We start from the raw sequence: 25,573 nt of genomic DNA, 5'->3' as shown, positions 1-25,573 counted from the left end.
TATTCAGTAGGGGTCATGTTTTTCCTGAATGGTATGATAATACATTTTTTTGCATTTAACTTAAGGCCTTGCCTTTGGCACCAGTCATTTGCTGCTGTAAGACCCTCTTGTAGTAATGTTAACATCATTTGGGGTGTCAGTGACAGTACCCAATTTAGAGTCGTCCACAAACCTGGTCAGACACAGGCCTTTTGTCTTTGCCTGGACCTCTGAGAAGTAGATGCCAAACAATAAGGGTTCCAGGACAGATCTCCGGGGAACACCAATCGTGACAGGTCTGCTGTCGGAGGTGTTGGCAACTATTTTGACCTTTTGCTGTCGGAGGTGTTGGCAACTATTTTGACCTTGTGGGTCCTATCTGTGAGCCAGTTGGCCACCCATCTGATGAGATAGGGATTTACCCCAAGTTGTGTTAGCTTTCCAATGATGCCTGAATGGCGAATTGTGTCAAAGGCTTTGGCCAAGTCATGGCAAGCTGTATATACTGGCTTTCCCCCATCCAGTGCCTTGTTGACAGTCTCAAAAAAGTCATCCAGGTTCAACAGGCAAGATCTGCCCTTGATGAATCCAAACTGGGTGGGTGAAGTGCTTGGAGATTGCCAATGTCCTTGTTTATAAGGTCCAAAACAATATGCCCCATGGCCTTACAGATCAGACTTGTCCAGCTAATGGGATGTTAATTTTCCAGGGTCAGTAGTGGAGCCACCTTTTGTGCAAAGGGATGACAATGGCAGTTCTTCACTCTGCTAGAATGAAGCCTGTACTTAGGCTATGGTTGAATAGGGTGCTCAATGACAAGGCTAGTTCTTGATGGAGATGTTGCAGAATACAGCCTGGGATACTATCAGGTCCCATGGAAGCTGCGTTCTTTGCCTTGGAGAGGGCCTTTAACACTTCATCTATGGAGATGTGAGGTGAGGAGCAAGTATTGAAGATATCAAATGAGCCTTTGGGAGAGGACAGGGGGTGAAGTTTGCGCTGAACCTATCTGCTAGCAGGTTGGCTATGTCAACAGGGTCAGTGTAAATGGTACCATTAAGAACTAATTCGGCACAAACGCGGGTTTTACCAAGGAGGTTTCTGACATAACTGAAAAAGGCTTTATGGTTAGCCTTTGTTTTGGAGGTTAGTTTCGATTCATAATTAGCTTTGGAGGTTTTCACTAGTGATCTAATTGCTTGTTGAGGCTAAGGCGAGAGTTTTTCCAACTGGAAATTTGTGCCATTTTACCCTAGAACAACAGCTTCTTCCTTTTGTTGTAAAGCCAGTTGATAGAGTATGTCCACCAGATAGGATTGTATTTCCTTGAGGAGCAGATTTTAAGTCTGTTGGGTATGGCTGAGTCCATGCAGTTGTACAGGTGCTTGTATACTGCACTGGCATATTGTTCATCATATTTGTCTGCATCCTCTGAGGGGGGCGGTGGTGTGAAGCTTTTGATACCCTCCCTTAGAAGGTTGTAGTCAGTTCTTGAGAAGTTTTTTAGGCAGGTTACAGCTGGGGGGGAGGGGTGGAGTTGGATGGGATAGATACTTGAAATGAGACAGACCGATGGTCTGATCTCACCAGGGAAGGATAGAATAGACACTTCAAATGAGACAGACGGATGGTCTGATCTCACCAGGGAAGAACTTACTATGGGAATGGTGCAGCACTCCCCCATGTTGGTAAGAACCAAGTCTAGAATGCTATCTCCCCTTGTGGGGGAAGAGCCAACTGGTCTAGTGCATTAGAATTTATGAAGTCAAGGAATCGTTGTGTGAGTGGATTACAGCAGGAATAGTTCATCCAGTTTATGGTAGGGTAGTTGAAGTCACCAAGGATAAGGATGTTAGGGGGTACCTTGATGGAGTCAAATAGGTCCAGGTAGGAGGAGTGGGTGTCCTGAGTCATGGAGGGGGGTCTATAGCTGGCTCTAACTTGGATGGGTCATCTTGCCAATTGTCAATTGCACCTGAAAAAGTTCTAGTGCATCATGGTGGCAAACCAGTCTGGAGGTGTGCTTGTCTTTAATGAAAATAGAAACTCCACCACCCTTAGTCCTCCCAGACTCATTTTTGGGGCAGAATGTGTGGAATGAGGTGTAGCCTGGTAAGACAGGGGTGCTCTCTGCCACCTTGAACCAACTTTCTGTGACTGCACAGATGTTGGCATTTTCCAGTGCGAGGAGAGCCTCCAATTAATGCATTTTCAGGTTAAGCTCCTAGCACTGACCTTCAATTTGCTTTTTTGACAGATCTTTTATGTTGGAAGATTTGTCTCTGGGACATTGCCTAAAAAAGGCACAATGGGGCGGCAAGAGCCTTGGCCAGAATCCTGAATCCCAGGGATGACAAGTGGAGGCTATCTCTGGCAAAGCATCAAGGCCTGCAACCATGTCATCCTAGGCAGACAGGTACTGGATCCCCTTGGAATGACACCACAACCTAAGCCAATTGTTGAAATAAATTATTTTTTGTTGGTATTGTGGTATAATTCTTGGTGAAGGTAGGATGCTGCTTAGGTCTAGGGTCATACCTGCCTGGGACAAATACTTTGACAGCTCGATCATGTCTTCTGCCCATCTGTGGGTTATTGTACACTGTATTTCAATGTTTTCAGCACTCAGTATCTGCAGTCAGTATGAACAAGGATTGGCCTCGGACAATAGACAGCAATACCCAGAGTAAGTTAACTCCCTAGTATACAAGCATAAGAGTAATTAAACTACCTAGTATACAAGCATATTTTGTATTTGATACTCTTCAGGCTGACTCGAGTGAGCAACTATAACTCAAGCAAAGTTGGTAGTGGTTAGGAACGTCAGTGTATAAAATATATATATATATATATATATATATATATATATATATATATATATATATATATGTCTGCATGCCAACACCAATGTGATATATTGTTTTGCTAGTAACAAACAAACTAGTCAATGGAGCCACATTTTAGAAAAGAGGAAATGCTGTTCATACCATAAAGTCTCTTCTATGCAGGCATTACACATTTCAAGTCAGCAGCAATATTTATTATACCCAAATGCAGAATTCCCTTATAGGCAGGGTTTTGGCACAGTAGTTGACAAATGAAATGAACAGTGCATAAAGAGATTTGCTGTATTCTTGTTGGGTCTCTGTACAGCTCCAAAACAGGGATAAACCAAAATACCTTCCGCACAGGCAGGAATAAACTGAGGTGTCTTCTACTCTAACAGGTTCAGCTTCCTTTCCTTATGGACAAAACCTCTGGATTTCCTTCCTTCATTTCTCCTTCTGGTAACCCTATCTTCTTCTAGAACACTCCCATAACACTCTTCAGATCCAGAGATCAGAAGTCTGCTGAGTGGCCGGAGACTAAGCTTTAAGGAGCATATTTGCACCTGTCACTCATTTTGCTTTATCCTGTTCTAACCACCTTGCCTGTTTCTGGGTTAATATCCTTAAAGAATCTGTGCACAGCTATACCACATGACCATTATGAGCTAGCAAATTTAAAGGGAACAGTCTCCTCTTTGCTAGTAAATATAATGTAAAGCACCCCAAATGTAAATAAAAACTCCACTGCAAAAAGCACACACTGTCTTAAAAAATGTTGCCACTATGTATAGTAAACAGCTATTACTATCACAGTTTCAGTGGCATTAAACAGTGATCTTTAAATTCCTAACTTCTTGCTACTGCATATGCAAAGCAAGCTTAAAAGAAAGACCCCTGCCACAGTAAACATGTTTTCTTTTGTCAGTTAAGTGGCATTCCAATCAATTAGTTGTTCATTACCATTTGCTTTTTGAAGTGAAAATTGATGTTTGTTTTCATATGTCAGGCAAACTAGTTGGGCTGAAGATTATTTATTTATATTTTTTGTGGTTAAATTGAAGTGAAATTGACAATGAATAAAAAAAAATATGGCTAAATCACATGGGGAAATTTGCATATTCTTAACCAGACAAGTAACATGGGCCTATAACAGCCACACCAGAACTGTCAGCAAAAATTGCACCATAAGAAGGATATCAGTTTAACACCTAATCAACATGACAGTACCATTTTGCCAGCAGGTAGATGTTCCCTAGACAATAGCATTAATCTATAAAGCTATGAACTCAAGGGAGAACAGTGTCATTTCATATTTTGCTGATATGATATGTCATTGAGTACTGTATGATAATCTGTAGCCTTCAAACAAAAAAAATATAAAAACACTTTAAAATGCATGTCACTTCCTTACTGTAGGAATTACAGGGCTGGAAAACTTCAACTTGTCTGAAAGACTTCAAGAACTGTCATTGTGTCTTGCTTCTTATGTGTTACTTATATGTGACCTGTGCTTAGTCTGTAATGTTCAGTTCTACTTGAAAGCGTACAAGTGGAATACAATGCTTGGAAAACTAATACCACATGGAGAAACCTAATATTAAAATAAATATCAATTCTATGAAAAAAGGAAAGAACATATACAGTACATCACAAGATAATGGATAAGCTTCTCTTAGGATTCAGAAGAGCTGCTTCATTAACTTCATTTTGAAGTTATCTTGATTTTGTTTTTAATTCTTCAAAATCTTGATGTATTTATGGGGAAAATAACTTAGTAACTTGAAGTTATGGCGGTCAGGCTTCTTGAAATGCTGACGTTCCAACTATGCACTTAGTAACAATCAACCAGAAACAGATAAATGTGCCATCCAAGCAGCCCCTGCAAATGCTCATCTAGCAGAGTACAATTACACATGATAGTCTTCTGTTACAATGTGACAACACCCGCTAATATTATGAAATAAACCTCCCTATAAAAGTAGCACAGCTAACTCCTAAATTACATTAAGAAATGATCTTGATGCATTACATGGGGAGCATCTGAAAGAAATGTGGCGATATGGCACTCAGGCTTCTTGGAGGCTATTGGTCCATAAGGCTAAGAACTGAATCTTTGAGCAGAGTAGTCATTATAACCATATAGGTTCCTCCACAAACTAGCCTGTTGTTACCAGACCCTCTTCTTTCCATCAGTAATATTCACAATTAGATGAAAATAAATATTTAGTTCAGCTAGCATTAAGCATACATTTGGCACTAAATGCAGATGATACATGTTTCTGTACTACCCATATAATTACTGCTCCACTATCAGTTATAAATGTTTGCTGACAATGTCATTATGTGGAAATAACACCCAAATGAATGATCTGTGCTTTCAGTACAGTACTTACAATATCCATCCAGAGTACTATCTGTGTTATCATACGTGTAACACGTGCCAGTATGCACATGCATTTATATGATTATGTATGCCTACCTGTGACGTCCCAGATGAAACTGTATGTCAAATATCTGTACTGTCTTGACTGAAACTGTGTCCACCTCAACAGCAACTTTCTTATATGTAGGCTGTAAGTACTACTAAATATTTTCGTATTTTCAGCCTCCACTTAAAATAGGTAGACTCAACCCAGTCAGAACCTTCTGGTTAGCAAAGACAATAAATCAATATATAAATAAAATAAAATATGGCATACTAAAAGCCAGGTTTATCTTACTGATACTACACAGTAACCAGCTTCGTTGGAGTACAGAGACAGTCCTCAACCTATGACCCAGGTGACTTGAGTCTGGTCATTGGCAACAGCATCAAATGTAGCTGGTTTGAGGGAGGAGAGGAACAATGATGGCTAATGTCCTCACCTCTCTTCAGGGGTAGGGGAATGGGGCATACACCAGGGTGAATTCTCTATGTTAGAATCCCAGGAAGAAAGGGGATTATACTGAGGTGCTGTCTACGAGGGGTCTGTGCCATTGTATTACATATGTCCAGAACTATGTACATACACCATAGAGGCCTACTGTATGCCATCCTCTCGGCTGCTGCAGGAATGCATAGTAGATGCTAGGGCTTAAAAAGAAAACCCCATTCCCTGGTGCAGAAATGCCAGCCCCCAATTCCCTTGCATTTCACTCTCTTCCCAGTGGAGTCGGGTGTGTTCACAGCTCCAGGTCTGTCGAATGTCTGCAAGGCTCAGCGGTCAGAAGGAGATTCAAAAGAAATTACTTATTCCACACAGTGAAAAATAGACAGACATATAGTTTCCTTAGAAAACTTCAGGTGTGGCTAGGATTCTTGCAGATAATCTAGTCATCATGAGTCAAAACAGGTGACACATAGAAGCAGGAACTTGGAACCATCTAGCATAAAGATACACAGCAATCTACATTTGAAGCCCACCAACTTAATTATGCAGGACCTAGCATTCAGCATCTCTTTTTCACAGCTACTTCATATCTTAATGTAACTGTTTTCAGAAGTGAATAAGGAAGATTCTTATAAAAATTTCTTCTTTTACTATTACTAAGTCCTTTCATAAACTGCAAGTTAGTAGAGTGAGTACAGTTCAGAGGAAGGCCTCGTCAAGATTTCACAATACCTCTGCAAGCCACCTGCAAAGCCAGCAAAAGGTTAACTAATGAAAATAAATTTTGAAGTTGGCAGCATTCAAATGCTACTGCAGTTAATACAGGAGTCTCTGCACATATGTAGTGTTTGTCATCCCAAGCCTTGCAACTACCATTCACAGAGTACTTAGAAGTCAGAATGTAACTGCTATACATCTCCCCTTACTAGAAGATCACCAACAGTAAAAACAAAACAAAACTCTGCTGTGCTTCTGACAACAGTGAAGCATTTTTTTTTACCTTTGGCATTGTGACTTGGGTAGAGTGGTTAGAGTCCATTAAAAATCTATACATACAGACATACAGACAGACACAGAGTTAGAGGTAGATTAGATAGACAGACACAGAGATAAACAGAATTAGATTAGCTAGACACAGACAGAGGTAGATAGAAATAGGGATACATATATATATACATAGACACAGTATGTGTGCATGCAAACATGACTGCATGTGTTTCTGGGTTTGTGTCTGCATGTATATATATATATATATATATATATATATATATATATATATATATATATATATATATATATACACCTATAGGCAGCCTTTAAGTTAGCTAGTGGAAGATAAATCATAATGCACTGTGATGATAGGACCTTGCAAAAAAAAAAAAAAAACAGGACAGATGGTGAATGGCACCTTGAGTTGAGGACTGGTCATACCATTTCCTTCATAATGCCATTCAGCAGCTGATTTTAGACTATGAGAATTATCTGTTAGTTGTAGCAAATAAATCTAATATGAGTAAGGAAAGCATTGTCAAATGTCACGTGTCTGTATGGTACTGCAACTAAATAGCCTGTAGACACCATCATAAATCTTCAGCCCTCCTTAAAGCCTGTAGATAGATCTCTCTGGAATAGAAATGATAGGTCTCATGAATGAGAAGGCTGATTGTCACCAACTATTTTTACCATGAATTTATAGGCATTATATAGATTAACTAGCATTTAATACAGTATCCAGCTGGAGATTTTGTAAGCAAATATATAAATAGGTAGACCACTCTGGAAGACATAGAAGGCCTGCCCAGAAATGGAAAGTGGTAAAGATGCCCTTCTTTGTTGTAAGAAATGAATTGTTGGGATTAATAGTGATGCTACACTGAGCAGTAATACATTCGGTGTGGAATTTGGCACAAGTGGTGAAATATCCAAGAAAGGCTGGTATATTCAGAAGTCCTAATCTAATAATAAATATGTCCTCCTTTTACACTCATTATTTGTCTGTATACTTCCTACCTGATAGGTATGTTGGCTTGAAGATGTTTTCAGACATGACATATGCCAAATGCACAAGGCAGCAAAGATAATCCAAAGAGTAAATTATTTGAAATAATATTTTTACATAAAATGAAATTTGTAAAATAACTTGGCCAAACAGCCTGAGTCAGAAGCATATGAATACAATGACTAATACAAATAAAAGATACTCTGTTTAACATATCAGCTATTAAACTCTAAATAAAATTGATTAGTCAAAAACAAATCCCAGAAAAGTCACTCATCAGTTAGGGTCATTCATCACATGGGTGGAATGTAGTAATATGTTACTGTGAACAAGTCAGATAAATAACAACACTCCTTTTTGAAGTTCCCTTAGCTATCAGAGTGGAAACCTAAATGCTTCAAAACTACACATTGTCTTAGAAATGTAGCATGCATCATCCATTTCTCAGTATGCTGGTAGCAGATTCAAGCATGCTGCGGCAGTCTTATAAAGTGCTATCTCTCATGCACTCAGGCCAGAGGGTGGCCTTGTAAGAGGCAGAGTGCCTTTGGTTCCTTTGATCTCTGAGAATAGCTGCAGTTTTTGATGTACACACAATTAGCAGTGTGAGGGCAGTGTCACCTTATATGTAAGACTGCTAATTGAAGTGTGGCTGTGCCTGCAGTTGGCAATCGATTAACTCTTAATAGCAAGATACAGTGCTGAGCATTTTTGTCAGCATCATCACCGTGAGACAGTAGAAGTCTTAGTAAGGTCTCAGCTTTAACATGTAAGATTGTTATAGTCTGAATAAGAGAAATAAGACTGTACATCATTCAAAAAGCATTGCTCATTTTGCAAAATGCACACACAACTTTGTAATTTCTGGCACCAATACTAAAAGACAAAACGGTAAAAAAAACTGTGCGCATTTTTCAAAATGGTGTCGAAATCCAAGTTTCAGAACTCTATAATGAGCCACTTTTGAAAAGATGCATATCAAGTAAGTTTTCAGAACAAATTGATTTTCATTCCCAAGAGCTGTAGTGAAAACCCTTTCCCTTCACTTCCATGTGCATTTGTTTTGAGTTCTGCTAGTGTCATTTGTACTTTCATACAACATAAACTCTTATTTTTATGGACTGGATGCTGGCTTATGAAAGCAATCACAAATTTTAGGACTATTTAAACAATTTAGCTTCAGGGCATTATATCACCATTTCACTCCCTCACAATTTTTGAAAGTCAGCATTTGTCTATGCTTTGAAAATATTTGAGAAACTCATAAAGAATGAACTTTGCAATTTCTTGTTTGTGAGATGTTCCAATTCTCTTTTGCCTCATATTTCAAGTATCTTATAAAAACATATACTGCATTATCATAGTTAACATACTTTCGTATAAATGACAAAGGTCTGAAAATGGCAAAGCACTTTCAGATGAAGAAAAATTACTTTGTCGATTGTTTACTGTTCTGGGTGAAAATCCTAAATCACCAAAGTAATCTAAGTGAGGTTCAGAAATGAAAATGTACATTTTAAGTATGCCATACTTTCCAACACTTCCTATAGTCATATTTATATGATGCTGATTGAATGATTTGTATTTTTTCAGAAGCTGCATTCCATCACTTTTCTCCTGTAATCTGCATTTATATCCTTGCATGTTTGTACATAGCATTTGTTTCTTGCAGTACTACAAGAGCTTGCTAATAGATTAGATTTTATTCATAAAGTAAAATTTTAATGTCACAATGGCTGACATTGCCTTTTTTAGAAGCATTATATTTCTTTACCCTTATAACGTGCTGATGAATTACTTACTCCTTTCGGTCTTCTTAACCTTATCGATTTTATTGGTCTGGCTTGTGCAAGTTAACCATGACTATTTGAACTATACCACTTACAGGTGACAGAACTGGGATCAGTCATTTGTGCCTTGACACCTAAATGTAACAGTTCATTTTAAACTGACCGGTGTTGAATGCTAATCTGTTATCTCTTTTGCAGATAGCTGGTACTATCAGAATGAGTTTGAGAAAACCTTGGGTAAAACAATTACAGCACTAGCTGAAATGGATGTAAGACATCATATAACCAGGAACAGTAATATGTCTTCAGTAGTACTATTATTCATTTGTTAATTTATGTTATAAACACATTTATTTTGTAGCATATTATCTGTACAAATAATTTTTTATGCCATGATTATGTTATCTTTTTTTTTTAATTTTATACTTTCTTTTTTTGTCTTTCTCTGGTCACCATCCATTGATCCATTCATCCATAACCTTTTTACCAATTTTTGTACATGCGGTTGGGATGTCACTTCAGTGACAATCATCTAAATCCAACGTTCACAATACTGGGTGGCTGTCTCTGCCATGGTTGTTCTTTCATGCCATGCACTCACATTCACACTCACACTTATGGCCAGTTGAGAGTGTCCAACATATCTACTGCATGTCTTTGGAATGTGGGAGGAAAATGAAGCTCCCAGAGGAAACCCACACAAAGACAAAGAGAACATGCCCACTTTGCACAGAAGACACCCCAGATGTGAATCAGACTGGAAAACATCTTTCTGTGAGGTGACAACACTATCCGCTTCACCATTGTGTCACACCTTCCTCTTATCACCAAATGCAAAGTTAGATCTCTCTCTGTAAACTTAAGTGATTATGCTATGGAATTCCATAATAGACAAAATCATGTTCCCTCCAGAACACAGAGAGTTTTACATATATACTATTTGTTAATTAAATAAGTAGACTTGTCCTGTGTCCTTTTCTCTTATATGATGCAAGCAGAAGACACATACATAAAAATAACTGACATAATATAGAATTTTCTCATTTATAGCCACATTAAATCTAGCTATTTAAATGCAAAGAAAATGCTGCATATAAAATCTCTTCCTCACATCTCAGTGTTTGCAGACACAGAATATTTGCAAATTATATTATATTATATTGGATCTACTTCTGTTGTTCGAAAACACACATCTTCAAAAAACAGAAAGCTGAGACCCACTTCTGCAAAAGTGCACTTTATCATAAATCAGTTAACTGAAGCATAGAACAGTGGGGATAAAGAAATATACCCTTTTCCCCACTGTAGTGTGATCTCAGGCTAAGTATATATAAGTAGCGGGGATGTGGGGGGCACAGCCCCCTGCAAAAATATGTTTCACTTTGCCGGACACACCTTCGCTACTTATATATACTAACTCTGAGATCACATTACACTGGGAAAAATGCTATATTTCCTTATCCCCACTGTACCATGCTTTGATTAACTGATTTACGCAAAAGTGCACTTTCAGTTAATTGTACTTCGATGAAGTGGGTCTCAGCTTTCTGTTGATCAAAGAAGTATGTTTTCAAACAGCAGAAGTAGACCAATTATATTATATTATATTATATTATATTATATTATATTATATTATATTATATTATATTATTGTTGGCTCTCTATTTATACTATTTTATTGTTGGATCTAGTTTACATTTTCAATTAACCACATCACTGACAATCAGAAAACTGAATGCACAAAAGTGAAAGCCTGAAACAGTGAACTTCAGAAGAAAACTTAAAAAAATATAAATAGATATAGATATAGGCATAGATATATTTTTTTCAGTGGGGGTAAACCCCCTGCATCCCCTATGTGGTGGGTGCTGCCTACTAAAAATATATACAAACTCTGACATTGCATTAAACCTGAGAAAGGGCAAAAGGCCACTCCACGCTGTACTCTGATCTTGGACCAACACCTACTGCCATAATTTAATGTTTCAGACTTTCAGTTTTTGTGGAGTCTTCTGTGTGTCAATGATGTAGCCATTTGACCATGTAAAGCAGACCTATATTATATTATATTATATTACATAAATGCATAAAAATATAATATATATGTGTGTATTTATTCATTTAATACAGTTGTTAACTAGGTAAGCCCACTGTAACAAGTGTCCTTTTTGAGGGGTGATGTTGGTACCCTGTCTGGTTAACTGAGTTGTTCATTCACCCAATAGGCAGATGGAGGTGGAGGGATACAATCCCTGTACCTTGAAAACTGGAAAATGCTGATTAGCCATTTAGAGATGTAATCCTCCCCACTAACTTACTGATAGTCATGATAACTGTATATGTTTATTATGAGACAGAAAAAAAGCCTATTATGAAAGTCATGTGCATTTGCTCACAAGATGAAGGAAGACTTGTTTGTTGTTTGTCTTTCGGCTTTTCCTGGTTAGGGGTTGCCACAGTGGAACTCTGGTCCACTAATGATTGGCAGTTGGTTTTTATGGTGTTGAGTTGCCAGCCCGATGCCCAAACTTCAACAAAGGCACGCCCATTCAACGCATGTCTTTCGAATGCCTATTCGACCGCGGGGAGGACATGCACACTCCACACAGAAGGCACTCCCAACCCAAGCTGAGAATCGAATGGGAGAACCTCTTGCTGTGAGGCAACAATGCTACCGCTGCACCACCGCGGAAGTCATATGGTTACATAAACTTACTGCATATTGCAGTCTTCGATAGATTAAAAGGATCACATCCTTCCCACTAAGAAATAAAAAGCCTAATACAAAGTAGCCTTTATCAGCTCGGTAACTGGCTAGTCTCTCAGGTTTCTCTGTGATGTCAGATTTTCTCTGTGTGCTCTGTCTACTCTTTTCGAAACAGTACTTCTTGAGAAGCTTATTGTTCATCCAGTCTTTCCTTCATTTCAGCATCTGATTTTTTCCAGTTTTATCAGCTCATCTGAATAGCTACTTAAAGCTTCTTCTATTTTTTCCAGTCTATTCCTCTAGTCTCTCACCTATTTTAAGTTGAAACGTGGACTGCTTCTTCCAGACAGCTGCAAGGTTCTTCCTAGCAAGAGTTGCTGCTTATCCTTTTCTGACTATTTGCTTAATTTCCCAAATTTGTTCTTTCGTAGCATCTAGGCAGTGTAATTACTGGCCAATAAATTAAATTAATTAATTAATTTTAGCCAAACTGATAACTTTGACTGGCTTTTTTTTTTTTTTTTTTTTTACAATTTTTTTCATTTTTCACACTGGTAGAGATATAATCAACCTGCTAGTCAGTACAGCCACCTTAGACATGGCTTTGTTCTCTTTCTACCTCCATTCCCCCAAATCTTTTCCAAAGCTCTGAGCATTCCATCCTTTATTCATATCTATAGCTTTATTTTCTCCCTCCATTTGCTCCCAGTCTCTTAACCCATGAGTAACCACCTCTTCAATGTAGCATAATCCACTACTTTTAAATCCCACTCTGTCTTTGGTATTTTATTTTTACCCTTCCCTCCTGCTCTAAACCAACTGCTCAATAACATGATCACTAATCGTTATCAGTGCTTTAAGCTGGATGTCCATGACACCCTCTGTGCTGTTTAGAACCATGCCCAGAATTGTAATTTTATCTTACACACACATATATATTTTTAATTTGGGATCCTGACCTCCTAAAAAAAGTTTTAATAGTATGTGATTTTGAAAGCCCTGTCCTCACAATTTTGATAGCTGTAGGCCATACATGGAATCAAGCATATCTGCCAGCTAGAACAGCAGTCTGTCCCACCATCTTCTTTCTTTCTGCAGTTTTGCACAGTCTCTACAGGGAGTTAGTATGGACTACTAGAATCCACAAGTTGCCTCTGTAAACAACGGGAAAAGGTCCATCGCCCACCCCATTTCCTACTCCCAGATCACAGGCTAGCTCTGTGAGACTTTACCAAAACTCAGGTCACCAACCTCACAAGCAAGAATCTTCACCTCTACAGATGCTAGCATAAAAACTGCAGCTTATAGTCTTAAAGAACAGAAACTTTCAATTTGAAACATTCAGACAGCATGTAAGAATGTTACTGGTTGCGCCAGTGTAGAAAACTATGATTTTCATTTAGTCTGTCTTCCTCTACTTTTAGAAGCCTGTCAAGTGTACTGACAATCATTTCTTCATCTGCAGACACACAATGTAAGAGAAGTGTCAAAACAACTTTCAGTAGCAGCAGAGTTTTCCCTTTTTTCCCTTGTGTGACCTTGGAGTTGGTGTATACAAGTTTGAGGGTGTTCCCCCACATGCATATTGAAATAATCATTGAAATTATAAGAAAACAGAGAATATCTAGCTACTAAGATGCACAATAAAGTATTAATATCTTACTAGTATTCAGAATATTTTTCAGACAGTGTATCCATCTGGTTGAGACATTGTGAGAATTGATATTTTACACCCTGTACTGTTTATTGTAATGTAAATAGTTGTACAGTTATTTCTTGCTACGTAACATCTAAGTAAGGTTTCTATTTTGTATCTGCTTGCTCATGGTTTTGCAGTATGTATTCTGTATACAAATCATCTTTTTCTATGATTTGTGTTATTACTGTTATTTTTGGGACATTGACTAGTAAATTAAAAATTTGGCCACATATTTTATGACTGTTTAGACAGTCATCATGAGGACAACACAGCCGGTATTACTTTACTTTGGTTGCATTTTAAATGTACCAAAAACCATTTGTCAAAAGGATGCAGAATGGAAAAACTGCTGTTTCCACAGTGGAGACATGGATTACTGATATGTTTAATGCATGATTAACCCATGCTAGCAGCAATCCCTTTTAATATGATAAAGTTTACAGGAAGCAGCAATCCCTTTTAATATGATAAAGTTTACAGGAAGCAGCAATCCCTTTTAATATGATAAAGTTTACAGGAAGCAGCAATCCCTTTTAATATGATAAAGTTTACAGGAAGCAGCAATCCCTTTTAATATGATAAAGTTTACAGGAAGCAGCAATCCCTTTTAATATGATAAAGTTTACAGGAAGCAGTATCAGTGATACTGTGAAGTACGTGGAATAATTCCCTTAAATAGAGATTATAGAAAGTACAAAAAACGTATGCAAGAAAGAAACATTTATTTAACCTTCTTGATGTAAATATGTTTCCATTCCTGTGAAATGCCCACAAAAATCATAAATACTAAAGTCTGGCATAATGACATAAAAACCTATGAGTATTCCAGCAAATAATCAATGTTAATTTGTGAAAATGTACTGGATTGTCTTAGAAAATGCATAGCACAGCAGAAAAATAATACACACAGTTATATGGGCTACCTACAAGGGCATTTCAGAATCAGCAATTATACTATATTAGCTAGAAACTGCTGTAATAAGAAATCCTACAGAAGATGCAAAAGTGATAAAAGAGAGCAGGCTAATAAAATAAATCCTCTTATTTCTGTATTGCAATAAATCGAAATGGCTTAGGAAATATTAGCAGTGCTTAAAGTTTAGAAATTATGATGAACAGGAAGGAAATGTTTCATAGACATAATTTTGCCATATGGTTCATTGCTGCAAGAAGGTCATAAAATACATGTAAATGCCTTGTTAGCTGAAAGTATTAATAAAAATAAGTAATATATGATTTCATTTTAAAATGGAAATCATAATTCAGAATCTTCAGTAAGAATTTTATCTAAAAGATTTAGAATATGATTTGAATTTCTGTAAAACGGAATATGTAAATATTCCACATAAAAAGTAGTTTCACCAAATCATCCTTGGAATTCAGAAAAGGTTACACTGAAAGGTAAGCACAAACATGAGTGGCCAAACATTTGCAGCCCCCCTTTCTACTGCATAGACAGGCCCACTTCAATGATTTTACATGGCTTGTAGAACCATAGCGGTGGTACATCTTAGCCATTTTAAGTGAAACTAAGACAGTCCAGTGAAGTGGTTAATGCTTGTTAGCCATACGCTTGTTGCTAAAAATACAAGCTGCAAGGGATTCATGCAGTGTAATATAGCATGGCTAGATGTAAATAACATGGCAGAAATGATGCATTCCCAATTATACTCAGTGAAAGAAAAGGTGTGTGTGTGTGTGTGTGTGTGTGTGTGTGTGTGTGTGTGTGTGTGTGTGTGTGTGTGTGTGTGTGTGTGTGTGTGTGTGTGTGTGTGTGTGTGTGTCTTTTCACACACTGACATACTATTCATGGTTGACTTTTGTACCTTATGCTCACTGCTTGTTATAATACAAGGAATTCAGCTCGGTGCTGAACAAAGCAGTGCTCAAGAGATGAATCTTGACATCCTTGTCAACAAGACATTACTAGTGTTTATGATCAGAGAAACCTGATCATAAGTCTTTGTAGTACATGGAGCTTCAGTTGTCAAGATGTGAATCTAGTTACAGCAAAAAGTTGTTGGAACACACTGTTTTACAGCTTTAAAAACAGTAAAACACATAGCCCTGCCACACACACAGTGGCCAGAAGAAAAGTGCTCCTGTAGTACTTTAATGTTATCACAAAGCTGTTACTAACAGGTGATGCTAATCATTCATTCAGAGATGCATGCAACAGTGCAACAAATGAAATCAAAAAACTTTAATGAGATTTTACCTACCTTGATATCAATGCACATAGAACAAATATAAAGTACTGTAAAGAAGAGGAATGAAGGTCAGCAGGACTAAGACATAATATATGTGTGTGAATAAAAGGAAGGATAGAGGCATGGTGAAGATGCAAGGAGTAGAGGTGGCAAAGGTAGATGAGTTTAAATACTTGGGATCAATAGTTCAGAGTAATTGTGAGTGTGGAAGAGAGGTGAAGAAGAGAGTACAGGCAGGATGGAGTGGGTGGAGAAGAGTGTCAGAAGTGATTTGTGACAGACGAGTACCAGTAAAAGTGAAAGGGAAGGTCTACAAGAAGGTAGTGTGACCATCTATGTTGTATGGGTTGGAGAAGGTGGCATTGACAAAAAGGCAGGAGTCAGAGCTGGATATGGCAGAGTTAAAGATGTTAAGATTTGCACTGGGTTTGACGAGGGTGGACAGGATTAGGAATAAGTATATTAGGGGGTCAGCCCAGGTTGGACAGTTTGGAGACAAAGCCAGAGAGGTGAGATTGCATTGGTTTGGACATGTGCTGAGGAAGGTTGCTGGGTATATTGGGAAAAGGATGCTAAGGATGAAGCTGCCAGGTAAGAGGAAAAGAGGAAGGCCTAAGATAATGTTTATGGATGTGATGAGAGAGGACATGCAGGTGGTTGGTGTGACAGAGCAAGATGCAGAAGACAGGAAGAAATGGAAACAGATGATCCACTGTGGCGACCCCTAACGGGAGCAGCCAAAAGCAGAAGAAGTAGTAGTAAAAGAAGAGTACCAACATTAAATGATAAACAGCTATAAAACTTTATGCTTCTTATGTAAATCCATTCAAGGGTTATTCACAAAATGGATAGTAGAACTGCTTCCCCACATCTCACCATTTGATGGATCTAATTTGCATAATTGTAAGAAGCAAGCCCCTCCCTGCAACATGTAGAGAAACAGTGGGCTTTCTGTCAATCAAGTGGGTAGCATTAATGACAATGAAGTAGAGTGAAATATTTACTAAGGAATGCTTCTGACAGTGATTTTAAGGGGGGAAATAATTTAAGACATGTTTGTTTGTTTATTTATTTATTTGAAATTGATGCCTGTGTGAAACACCCTGAGTGATAATATTCTTAAGTATCATCACTATACTGCGACTGCCAGTTGCTGTCACAGAAAATCAATATTGTGGTGTACCAGGGATTTCTCCTTTTTCCAAGGGAGAGCAAACTCAATTGGTATATACATATGTATTGGGGCATGAGTGTGCATTAAAGATTTCCCCTCACTTTTTTATGACTTTTCATTTACAAATTATATTGCCCATTCTGTGCAGTCACTCTTTTATGACTGAAATGAGTAAGTAGATTGCAAACGTGTTGACAGCCTGCTGTATAACCTGCTCATTTGTTTGTTTGCTTAATAGCTAAATGTGTGGGTGGACTAACCCACATACCCTTTTCACTCATTACTTGGACTCCTGAGAGCAATACAATCAAATAGGATAAAGAATAAGAAAGTTAAATTTCATATGAATAAAGACAGCTATAAACAGTTTGAGTGCCGTGTGGTGATTAAGTAACAAAGTAACATGCTAAGGCCTATATAAATTGAGTCTATGTTAATGAAAAAATGTTGAATAATTATGTATAAAATTATAAAGGGGAAGTATGCTTTTCCTAAAGGCTAAACTGGTTTCACAGCTTTATACACTATAGAGTAAAAACAAATAAAAGGAAAAAATTATTTAATTTTCCATTTAATTGGGTAAGTGAACTGGTCTTTTAACCCTCTCCAGTCATGACCTCATGAGTGCTAATAGAGTTACAGCACAGTAGCAAAGATGTAATATGGTAAATGATGACAAAATAAAAGGTAATTGATTGTTTCTATAGTATGTATGTACCTGTGCTAACCAAAGAAAAATTAGTTACTTTATTTGCATTTGTTTACCAGGATGGTCCACTGGGCCAAAAAGAGCCATTTTCACAGGAGGCCTGGGGCGAAAAGCTCCACATGCAAAAGAAATTTAAATGCAATCACATTCTCTACATACATAGAGAGAGAACAACTTAAAAAATAGACATACAATCTTATCATAAATTTCTAGCTAGAATAACAAAGGTGGTATACATTATATACAAAATATATAAAGTACAATATATCATCTGCTTTGGATACTGTAGAGTGAAGACAGCAAGAGATAGTTGCATAACTGTTAAGCAGAGGGGAGAAAAACGTTAGTGAGATCAGGTGGGGGAAGATGCTCTGTAGTCGTAGCCACATGTACATCGCCATAGGGCTAAGATATGCTGTTTTAGTGACTTTTTGAAAGATATGTGATTAGAAAGAGTTCTGATAGAGCTGGGTAGGGAATTCCAAGTTTTAGCAATGGTACATGAGTAGAGAGATTGACCAACTGCTAGACTGGGTATTTGCACTTTTTAGAAGGAATTGATTTTCAGATCTGAGTTGTTGGGATGACTTATGGAGAGTAAACAGGGAGGTGAGGGATGGGCAATTGAAAGTTTGGTAATGATGTTGTGAGCTGTGGTTAACTGCAAGTAGGTTAGGTGATGGGGAAGTTCTAGCCATTTTAGTTTGCGTAGGGAGATGCAGTGATGGGAATAGTACATTTCGTTGGTAGCAAACCTGGCAACTTTGTTATAACAGGACTCTATCTTGAATTTTAAGGAGCTTTGAATGTTAGTGAACAAATGGGCACTATATAAAAGTGAAGAAAGCAAACAGGATAGTGCAATGGTTTGTCTAGCGGTGGGTATGAGGTACAATTTATGCTTATAGAGGGTGCCTAGTTTCTGATGTTTTTTAATTTGTTGCAGTTTTGGATGTGTAGATCGAAGGTTAAGTGTTCATCTATTATAACTTCTAGAAGTTTAGTTTGTTATATTGCTCTAATGCAGCTTTTGTTTTGTGAATAGATATTAAAATATGTTCTATTTAGGGGGTTGATTTTTTGGGGCTGAATAAAAGCAGGTTAGTTTTTCTGGGGTTAAGGGCTAGATAGTTGTTATTCATCCATTCCTCAGTGAGTGAGAAAGCATGTTGGGTCCTAGCTAGGTGTTCATCAGCAGAGTCAGCAATGCAGATAATGGTCAAGTCATCTGCTTACTGAATTACAGGATTTAGGGGGAGGGTGGAGTGGAAGTCATTAATGAATATGCTAAAAAGGAGAAGTCCCAATATGGATCCTTGGGGAACTCCTGTGTGTATATTGAGGAATGGTGAGAAAGAATGGAGCCATTTAGTGGCTTGCTGTCTGTTAGTTAGATAATCAGAGAACCAGTTAAGAGTGGGGGGGGGTGACATTCCCAGATTGGATAACTTTGCCAGGAGTAAGGGGTGGGATATGGTATCAAAGGCTTTGGAGAGGTCCAGAAAGAGAGAGGAGACAATTTCTCCAGTGTCCCTTGCTTGGGTCACAGTGTCCATGAATGATAGGAGTGCAGTGATGGTACTGTGATATGGGTGGAATCCATGTTGGGATGGGGATAATATCTTATTTTCTGTTAGCAAATTTAGGAGCTGAGCATGGATGCATTTCTCAATGATTTTGGATAGTGGGGAGAGTATTGCAATTGGACAGAAATTTGTGAAATCTCCATTAGAGCCACCTTTGTGAAATGCGAGTATGTAACATTTTTTCCAGATTACAGGTACATGAGACTCTTGGAGGATCTGTTGATTAATATGCTAATGGAGTAGGCTATAGATTTGGCTGACATTTGTAAGTAATCTGGGGTAGATTATCTGGAGCAGTTGTACAGGGTTTTAATTTGAGTAGTAATTTGTGAATGATAGCTGTGGGGACAGGGGAGAAGGAAAAGCAAGCATTGGGGTGGTTGTGTGAAGGTTATGTGAGTGTGTCTTTGCTAGCTTTAGAATTTGTTTGTAGGAAGGTGGCAGAGAGTTTGGAGATGGTGTCTATGAAGTGTCTGTTGAAAAGAGTTGCTATTTCATTGGGGGATTTGTCTGGATTTGAGCATGGGTTGTTTTTGCTACCTGGATGTAGTAAACTAGAGATGGTACCCCAAAATTTCTTAGTGTTGTTTCTATTTTGGTTTTGGGATGTGAGGTAGAAGTTTTTCTTATCTCTGATTATGAAGTGTTTGCCTTAAATTCAGAGTTGTTTAAATTCTAGGAGGTGAGCATAGGGTTACCATAATTAATTGTATGTGAAAGAGGACGAAAAAATAATTTCGTCCTCTTAGGTTGAAGAACAAATAATAAAAAAAAAAAAAACTAAAGACCTTTATTTTTTTGCTCTTCAGCCTAAGAGGACGAAATAATAAGTGCTGATAGAGCTCTGCTTTTGATTGGCTCGTATACCGGTATACGAGCCAATCAAAAAGTGGAGCTCTGTTCAATGTGGAACTGCTTGATGTTCTGCTTGAACAGAAGAGGGTCCACTGTGTGTGTTTTTGATTGGCTCGTATACCGGTATACAAGACAGCTGGGCCCAGTTTGGAGAAAGCTGTTTCTTCAATGGCTGTTTTGAAGCTTGGTCTTGTAAGAGATTAAGTGGATAATTTTGACTGCTACAGAGGGAGTAGTTTGTTTCTGTTATTGGAAATGTTTTTTAGAGGTGGGCAGTAACCCAAATGAAGAATTTTAAATAAGAGTGCTAAAAAGAAATGTAGCTTTGTTCGTATTGGGTAGCCAGTCAAAATTTTGTAGCTGGTCAAAGTGATGAGTGGCAATCAGCAGGAAGAATAAACCGGTAAATTTTTTCTACAATTAGAGATTTGTAAGTGTTGTGAGATGAAGGGAGGCAAAAGAATGGAAGGTCATATTTTATTTTAGGCATTAAGAAATTTATGGCTATAGATGACTGTGCCACAGGTGAAAGGAAGTGGAAAATATGATAGCAAAATTTAAGTTGTGATGAAAATTTTGTTACGATATTTTTGGTGTGAAAAAAAAAATGAGTAAAGTGTCAAGAGTAAGCCCAAGATACTTTTGTGAGATATGAGTACACCTGCAGGTGTTTCTGCACTTACCTCCTACTGTGCATCTAAGTGTCCAGTATTGCCTGTTCATGTTTACATTCAATTCCAAAACCATGCTACATGCAAGGTATCAGAATATTTAATATTGAAGCATACATTATGACAAACACAATTGTATTGAAATTTGACCTCTGTCAATGAGTTTTTTGTTAGAACTGTAAGTCAGTAACTTAATTTTTTAAAGGCTCAAGCAAGCCACACCCACTTGGATTTAATAGTGCACACTCAAAACAGCTGTTGTTGTTGTTGTGTCTTTCGGCTTTTCCCAGTTAGAGGTCACCACAGCGGAACTCCGGTCCGCTAATGATTGGTAGTTGATTTTTACGTGCTGAGTTACCAGCCCTGATGCACAGCCTTCAATGAAGGTACGCCCATTCATGCATGTCTCCACGCAGAAGACACTCTAGCTGAGAATCGAACTGGACAGTGTCTTACTGTGAGGTGACCGGAGAGAATGAGTTAATGTCTGTTAGGCACATAGAAATATAGGAAGCTAGACTTTGAGGGGTAGAGAATACCATAACATTAACTTTCTTTCAGTTTAAGTGTTTAACATTTTGTAGCCAAATACAACGCTCAGTGAACTCTGCTTACATTTTAAATGCAGGGTGTGGAGTGTATCGTTGGATTCTAGCATGAGTATGTCATCAACATAAATTATCAGGATAAGATTTAGTAAGTCCAGGGTGAGATCATCAATAGAGGGAAAAACAGAGGAACCAACAGGTCCTATTACAAAACTTTTGGAGCAACATTGTTAATATTCCCAGTTTCAGAGAATGTGTTGTTGTTATAATTTTGGAAAGTTCTATCCTTTAGAACAAAGAATGGCATTCTTACCAAAGTTAAGTTTGTAATGTTTATTTACAAGTAAACTGTGGCTTATGTTCTCAAATTCTGGTGTCATGTCAGTGATGTTGCCAGCTGAGATAATGGCACTATTCATATTAGAATAAATGGAACTGAAGGTAGAGGGTAAGGCTGTTGTGGTGCTGAAGGCATGTCTGAAGCCATATTATTGGTCACAAGGCAGACCATAACTATTTATGTGAGCAACAGTCTACTTTTATAAGAGTTTGTCAAACACTTTTTGAGTAGACATAGTCTCGTGATGGAGTGAAAGTCTGTAAGGTCAGATTGAATAGATATTTAAAGGAGGGGGAATTCTAAAGGAGTGGTTATTTACTAAGGATGAGGTCCGTGACACAATTGAACAGTCTAGCCCAACGTCTCAGTTATAGTAAAACATTCTATGGTTAAGTGTCTTGATCATTTACTAGGCATATGGTTCAAGGCACCATTGAGGAGTGAGCCTAGCCCAATTTCTTAATTGCACCAGAGCACTCTCTGGTTAATTGACTCACTTGGTCACACAGCAGACAAAGGCTGTAGGTAATCAACCCCTGCACTACAACAAATTAAAGTACTTTTTTACCATAGAAAGGCTAAATGGTGATATGTGTATTATATAATGTCCTTCTGTATCACTGTTGCAGTATTCTTTACAATAGGGGTTTTCTGCCAAGGGCAGTCCAACGTCCAGCCAATATACCAAAGCCTAAGGTTGTAAAGAGATGTCTTACGTCATACGTGTGGTCCCTGTGCCTGGCATCAGGCATAAAAGTGACATATGGACATACCAACCTCAGAACATCTTTCCTCCCAGTCCGAATGCCAACCTGGATCACTGGTCTGAATGCTCATTCATCTAATAAGCACCCTATTTTTTTTTCTTTTTATCTCCTTTTATTTTGTGGTTGCTGGTTTCATGTCATCCAGAAAGGGGAAATGCCAATGTGGGAGACAGATTCCCCATAAGGACCATCATGAGAAGTGTTTGTTTTATTTAGGTGCTTCTCACAACCATATGTTTTGTCCCATTTGTCAGGCATTTGTTCCAAAGACCTTGCATAGTCATATCTCCTCTTTAGCCATTTATTTAGAGAACTAGCATCTTGAATTCTTGGCTTACTGTACTATGGAAGAATTGTCCTGACCTGAAGGTCAGTTGTCCATGAAAAGGACCAAGAAAGCTTGGTCAGATTCTTCAGCTGTACCACCTCCACTGGACATCTCACTTGAGGGTAGTGAAAGCCCAGAGGACCGCCTGTTTTTTTAGTCAGATTCCTGTGCCACAGCAATTTTGAAGGCCAGCATGGATGTAGATTCTTGCACATCCCTGGAGGCTCTGCAGACATCTGTTTTGGATGTCCACAGGAAACCATGGCTGATTATTTCTGAAAGACCTACGGGTATTCTACAAATCCTTGTCAGAGAGGAGATTCCAACTACGCTTACAGAGTGTCGGCAGGGGTCTGAGCCACCTAAGATCTTTAGGGCTGATATCTCATTTAAAAGAAACAGAAAACTAATCATCTTTCTCCTGCTCCTAAAGATCCTCAACATGAATGGCAGGATTTTACACATAGGTCTGTTTAATGCCCTTATGGCTTTGAATTACCCTTAGGGGGTCTCCGTGCCTGCTCTCTCTTGGTCTTCTACTCTTAAGAGGCATGGGGAGCGGGTTTCATCTGATGAGTATTTGGATTTTGATGAAGAATCCTTGACATATTCTTCCCAGATTCCTTCTCCTTTGGACTATGGTTCTGAGAAAGAGGACTCTGTTAGTCCTCATTATCCTTTTGAGGAGACTTCTTTTGGTGATGCAGTTTCCTGTATGATGAAGTTTTTTAAGTGGGACTGTACCCAGGTCTCAGATGTCCAGGAAAGGTATTAAAAATGCCTTCAGATGAAGTCTCCCAAGCCCTCTTCTGTCCCTCCTTTCCTGCTGCCTTGTTAGATGCCTTTTCTGCAGCTTCTCAGGCCCGTGACTCCCAACCCTTTGCTCCTAAGAAACCTGAAAGATTTTATAAGGCACCTGAGGATTGCAAATTCCTTTACAAGTGCACCCCTGTTGACCCTTCTGTTATTTCTTTTGCTTTTGATAATTCATCTAAGCTTTTACCTTCTATAAAGCTGCTGCTCTCTGACAAGGGCAGCAGAACTATGGAGAGGTTGAGTAAGAAAGTATATACTGCTGCTACCCTGGCCTTTAGGGCTGTGAATTACCAGACACACATGACCAAATATGTTTTGGCTCTTCTGTCTCAGGCCTGTTAGATTATTTCAGATCTTCCTGACTGTGAGGGGAAGATGTCAGTTCTTTCTTTACTAGGGTCATCTTCTCAAGTAGCTCTCCATTCTATTAAATGCAGCAATGATGCAGCTGATGCCTCATCTTGAGCTGCTGCTCTTGGTTCTGTGTTGAGGAGGTAATCCTGGCTGTACCTTCAGCTTTTGCCTGATGGTATTATTTCTAAGCTGATGGATGTTCCTCTACATAGTAAACATCTCTTTGTTGCTGCTGCTAAGACTTTTAAGTCCCTTCAGGAAAAGGATAAGGCTTTGCAGGATTTGAAATATATTTTTGTTTCACCTGTTACCAAGTTTCAGCAGAATTACCCTACTAAACCTGCCTTTGTGCACAGACAGTCTCACCTTCCTCTCAAATGTAAAAAGGGTGATAGAAGGGCTCCTCCTGCTAAGTCTACTCAAATTCCTACAGCTCAGAAGATTTATTTTCCAAACAAGCGAAGTTCTGTCTGACTGTCCTTGTCTCTCACTCCTCAGTCACACCCCTCTTTCTCTTCATCTTTCCCTGTCTCTTCCAGTTTGGTTAAAGATCACTCAGGATTCTTGGGTTCTATCCATCATTCATCAAGATTATTACAAGGTTTGGAAATCTCTTTCCCCCTTTTTGGATGTTCCACTGCAACAGGAACAGCTGCCATTTTTCCTGAGGTTCTTCTGAGACTTTTGTCACAAGGAACAATTCAAGAATTTCTGACTCCTGAAAAAGTGAAAGGATTTTACTCCAGAATGTTTCTGGTTCCCAGGAAATAAGGCACCTGGAGACCCTTTGTGGATCTCTCTCAGCTCAACACCTTTTTGAAGGTCAATTCATTTTGGATGTTATCCCTTCAAACCTAGCTTACTCTTCTTCTTCCTCAAAATTTCCTAGTGTCCCTGTATCTCAAGGGTGCCTATCTCCATGTATGTATCCATCCCCTTTTCAGGAAGTATTTACATTTCTCTGTTACTTCCTTGCATTTTCAGTTTTCTGCTTTGGTCTCTATACTGCCCCTGGGGTTTTCACCAAATGCCTCGCTCCTGTGATTGCTTTTTGCAGGTTGAGGGGGATTCAGATAGTTCCTTATCTAGATGACCTACTCATTCAGGCTTACTCTCCAGGGACTTTACTTCAGCATCCTCACTTTGCTATTTGTCTCCTGCAAAGCCTAGGATTTACAGTGACTTTCCAAAAATATTTTTTAACTCCTTCTCAGGATCATGTGTTTCTTGGGTGCAGGATCTAGAGTATTCCAATGATGGTGTTTCTGCCTCCTCCCAAGGCTTTAACTCTGATTGCTTTCTTTCAATCCCTTCTTCCTCTGGCCTCCATTACAGCCAGAGCA

At 38.5% G+C, this 25,573-nt stretch overlaps 1 protein-coding gene across 1 annotated transcript in view; it reads left to right on the top strand.

Moving 5' to 3' along the window:
- The window catches only part of LOC122789837 (connector enhancer of kinase suppressor of ras 2-like), a 2,725,661-nt gene that overhangs the window by 2,694,573 nt on the left and 5,515 nt on the right, over positions 1 to 25,573 (top strand). The window contains exon 14 of the mRNA XM_044057275.1: positions 9,665 to 9,735. Coding sequence (XP_043913210.1) covers positions 9,665 to 9,735 — 71 coding nt within the window. The remainder of the gene's footprint in view (positions 1 to 9,664; positions 9,736 to 25,573) is intronic.

Source organism: Protopterus annectens, chromosome 15.part0 (assembly GCF_019279795.1).
Source record: "Protopterus annectens isolate FY-2018-M chromosome 15.part0, PAN1.0, whole genome shotgun sequence".
Taxonomy (NCBI): Eukaryota; Metazoa; Chordata; order Ceratodontiformes; family Protopteridae; genus Protopterus; species Protopterus annectens.
This window is presented reverse-complemented; position numbering and strand designations above follow the sequence as displayed.